Raw genomic sequence first — 2,842 nt, forward strand, 5'->3', positions numbered from 1 at the left:
GATGTCCTACGACGCCACCACAGGCGCGTGCGCAGGATCGAGGAAGTCAACCTACTTGAGGACAAAGAGTTCTACGATGTGCTGTACATTCACAACACCGAGCCTGTACGTGTGATAAAGCTAAAATAAAAATGGGCCTGAATATAATAGACACTGAAAGTAACATGTTCCGGTGGCCGAAATATTTTATTGCCTTGTTGCGATATCATTAAGTACCTAATACTAGATGAACGGGGACTGATCGTATGCGCACTCTTAAGTGCTTATTAAGGGTATGAATTACAATCATATTTCTCCTTTGTTAGTTACTAGTCAGTAGCATCTTTGTTACTTTTTTGTGGGAGGCACAAGGTATAATGATAGTACCAAAGTATTTCTATTGTCAATTAATGACCTGAATGGTCCAATGTAGGTATGTATTGCCTTCAGGCGAAACTCCTCAGGACCAACTTTCAAATTCGAATGGATATCAACCTTCATGTCGATCTGTCAGCCTTGGTGTCAAACGTAATTCCTTAACCCTGGCTACGACATTTCTATTACAGGGCACTGAGTACCGTCTTAACCTGAAGACGAAGGAGTGTCAGAAGAGGGAGATGTCCAACGCCTGGCGTCCCTTCCAAGTCCCCCCGAACTCCACCTTCCTGGGTGAAAGTTACATCGGGACCGGCGCGGTGCCAGGGGCAGGCGTGCTGACGGAGCTTTGGTCCAATACCTTTGAGGACGGAGGTTAGACTTTGTTCTTCGTGAACACACTTACAACGTTTCTGTCCGCTCTCTATTTCCATCATTTCCATTTACCCACATGATGTCAGTACATGTACAACACATTTATAACGGATCCTATCTCGGCAGTCTTGAGATACCAGTTTGCGCTTACTATATATAACCTGCTCCTGTGTTTTGAACATCTAGACAAGTACTTTGGTGTCTACACCGTGGAGGGGTGCATTCCCATCCAAGAGGAATTCTACAGCAACCGCACTGGCCTTGTCTCTACATTGTAAGTAGTGTGTATATCAAGCTGAAGTGTCCACATTGCTCACATGACAATTAAATTGTCAAACAACCATGTGGCCATTAAATACCTTGAACCCGCCTTCTACTCCTATCATGTTGTAAGAGCTCAGCTGGGCTAGGAGCAACCGATGGACTTATCATCAATGATAAACACTATGTAATCCATTGGACAGGCAACTGGGGACGCTCAAAGGTTAAACGTAGCAAAGGCATTGTGCTCGTAGTATTGTTTTCTGTAATAGATCTTTTTCCAGTGTTTATCATGTTTTACCACGGAAAGCATGGAAGCCATGGCCTTGTCCTCGCTGTAGTTATAACCTAAGTACAGTGACTGAATGGCGGTGAGAATATGTCAGAGTAATGCAAATGCTGATGAAGTATGACTTACGCATTTTGTTCATTTTCAGCTTCTTTGACGTGACAGCCGGCATCTCCGACCCAAACGTCTTCATCCCACCGAGAGAATGCATGTAGTTAGTTACTACCCGCGTTAGCTTGTCGTGAAGTCTACACAGATTCCATTACATAACAGAATCAGTTTTCATTGTAAATTCTGCTGTTTTTACGTTCATGAACATCAACGTGATGTAATTTTACGTTCGATGTGGATTGTTCTGTAAACGTTTCATGCTTCTATAAATGATTGTTCTTTCCCTCGTCACCGTGATGACTTGCTGGCAAATATAAAATATTTTCACTCTATCTCTTTCGTTTTACTAATGTGACAGTAATCTCAGGATAGCTGAAAAGTATTTGGACCTTATACAATAAAATGGTTGTGAATTACATTTTTTATGGTACGACATTGCTGTGATGTGAAATGAATTGGTGTCTCTCTGTCACAGTATGGGTTAGGCCGGTCTTAATAATGCTTTGGGCCTGACTGGTTCCAAAAGCCTCAACATCCCTATGCACTAATTCCGAGCCATAGGCGGTGGATGACTAGAGGCTCAGCTGAAGCGAACAAGTGTATAGCGTAGGTTGCTGATGCTGGCTCATGAATGAATGGAGACCGGTACCTGTATCGCAACTTCTTGCCCATTACAATACAATGCTCACTGCAAATCGTCCAAACCTACATACCCACCTCTAACACATAACTAAACATAATCGCCAAGCAGATCTTTCGTTGGCAATACAGTATTCATGGACCGAAACTGTCATCTGTTGGCCAATCATATGAATACTGTTTGGCCTAGAGAGATCTGCCTGGAGAGAAAAACAAACACAACTAGAGTTCCACGAACACATCCCTTCCCCAAATAACCATGCCTTTATACAAGACGTAAACTCTTATTCATGTATTACCAAAGAGTACCTATAGTCCATGGGCCAGGACGATTTTTTGTACCACCGAGAGGGACCAGAGCTACTATGGATTTTTTGAATCTGCAATAACTAAAGTTTATTCTTATGTATAATAACAAGCTTTTATGTACAGCTTTCTTATTGTAATCACGTGACCAAATGACGTCATCAGAATGAACATCGGTTTTGGGGGCGAAATACAAAAGACCAGGACAAAATATCAAACATCAACAATTTTCTGTGAAAATACATTCATAGATAAAAGAAGCCTTGGGAATCACAAAATAATCAATATTTTGGCGATACTCAGTGTCGTTAGGAAGTTATGAGTCTTGAAACTACGATTTTTGGGGTAATTTCTGTGTAGAAAATGCATTGTTTACTTTCCAACATCAGGCATTTATCCGGGCTACCTATGGGGTCTCTTATAATTAGTTTTGTTAATTGGTCACATCATTCCCTACATTTTGGGCTTTAAATCAAGAAAATCCTTCAATTCTATCAGGAGTTATAA

At 41.4% G+C, this 2,842-nt stretch overlaps 1 protein-coding gene across 1 annotated transcript; it reads left to right on the top strand.

The window, feature by feature from the left end:
• Positions 1 to 35: 35 nt before the first annotated feature.
• Positions 36 to 1,823, top strand: LOC118408994 (mammalian ependymin-related protein 1-like; the record flags this gene model as incomplete). Its single annotated transcript, XM_035809859.1, is given in 4 exon segments — positions 36 to 105; positions 546 to 729; positions 916 to 1,003; positions 1,428 to 1,823. Coding segments are annotated over 4 exon segments (409 nt in total), but the record flags the coding sequence as incomplete, so codon positions are not given.
• Positions 1,824 to 2,842: the final 1,019 nt, after the last annotated feature.

The sequence above is a fragment of the Branchiostoma floridae genome, unplaced genomic scaffold, assembly GCF_000003815.2.
Source record: "Branchiostoma floridae strain S238N-H82 unplaced genomic scaffold, Bfl_VNyyK Sc7u5tJ_739, whole genome shotgun sequence".
In the NCBI taxonomy this organism is placed as follows: domain Eukaryota; kingdom Metazoa; phylum Chordata; class Leptocardii; order Amphioxiformes; family Branchiostomatidae; genus Branchiostoma; species Branchiostoma floridae.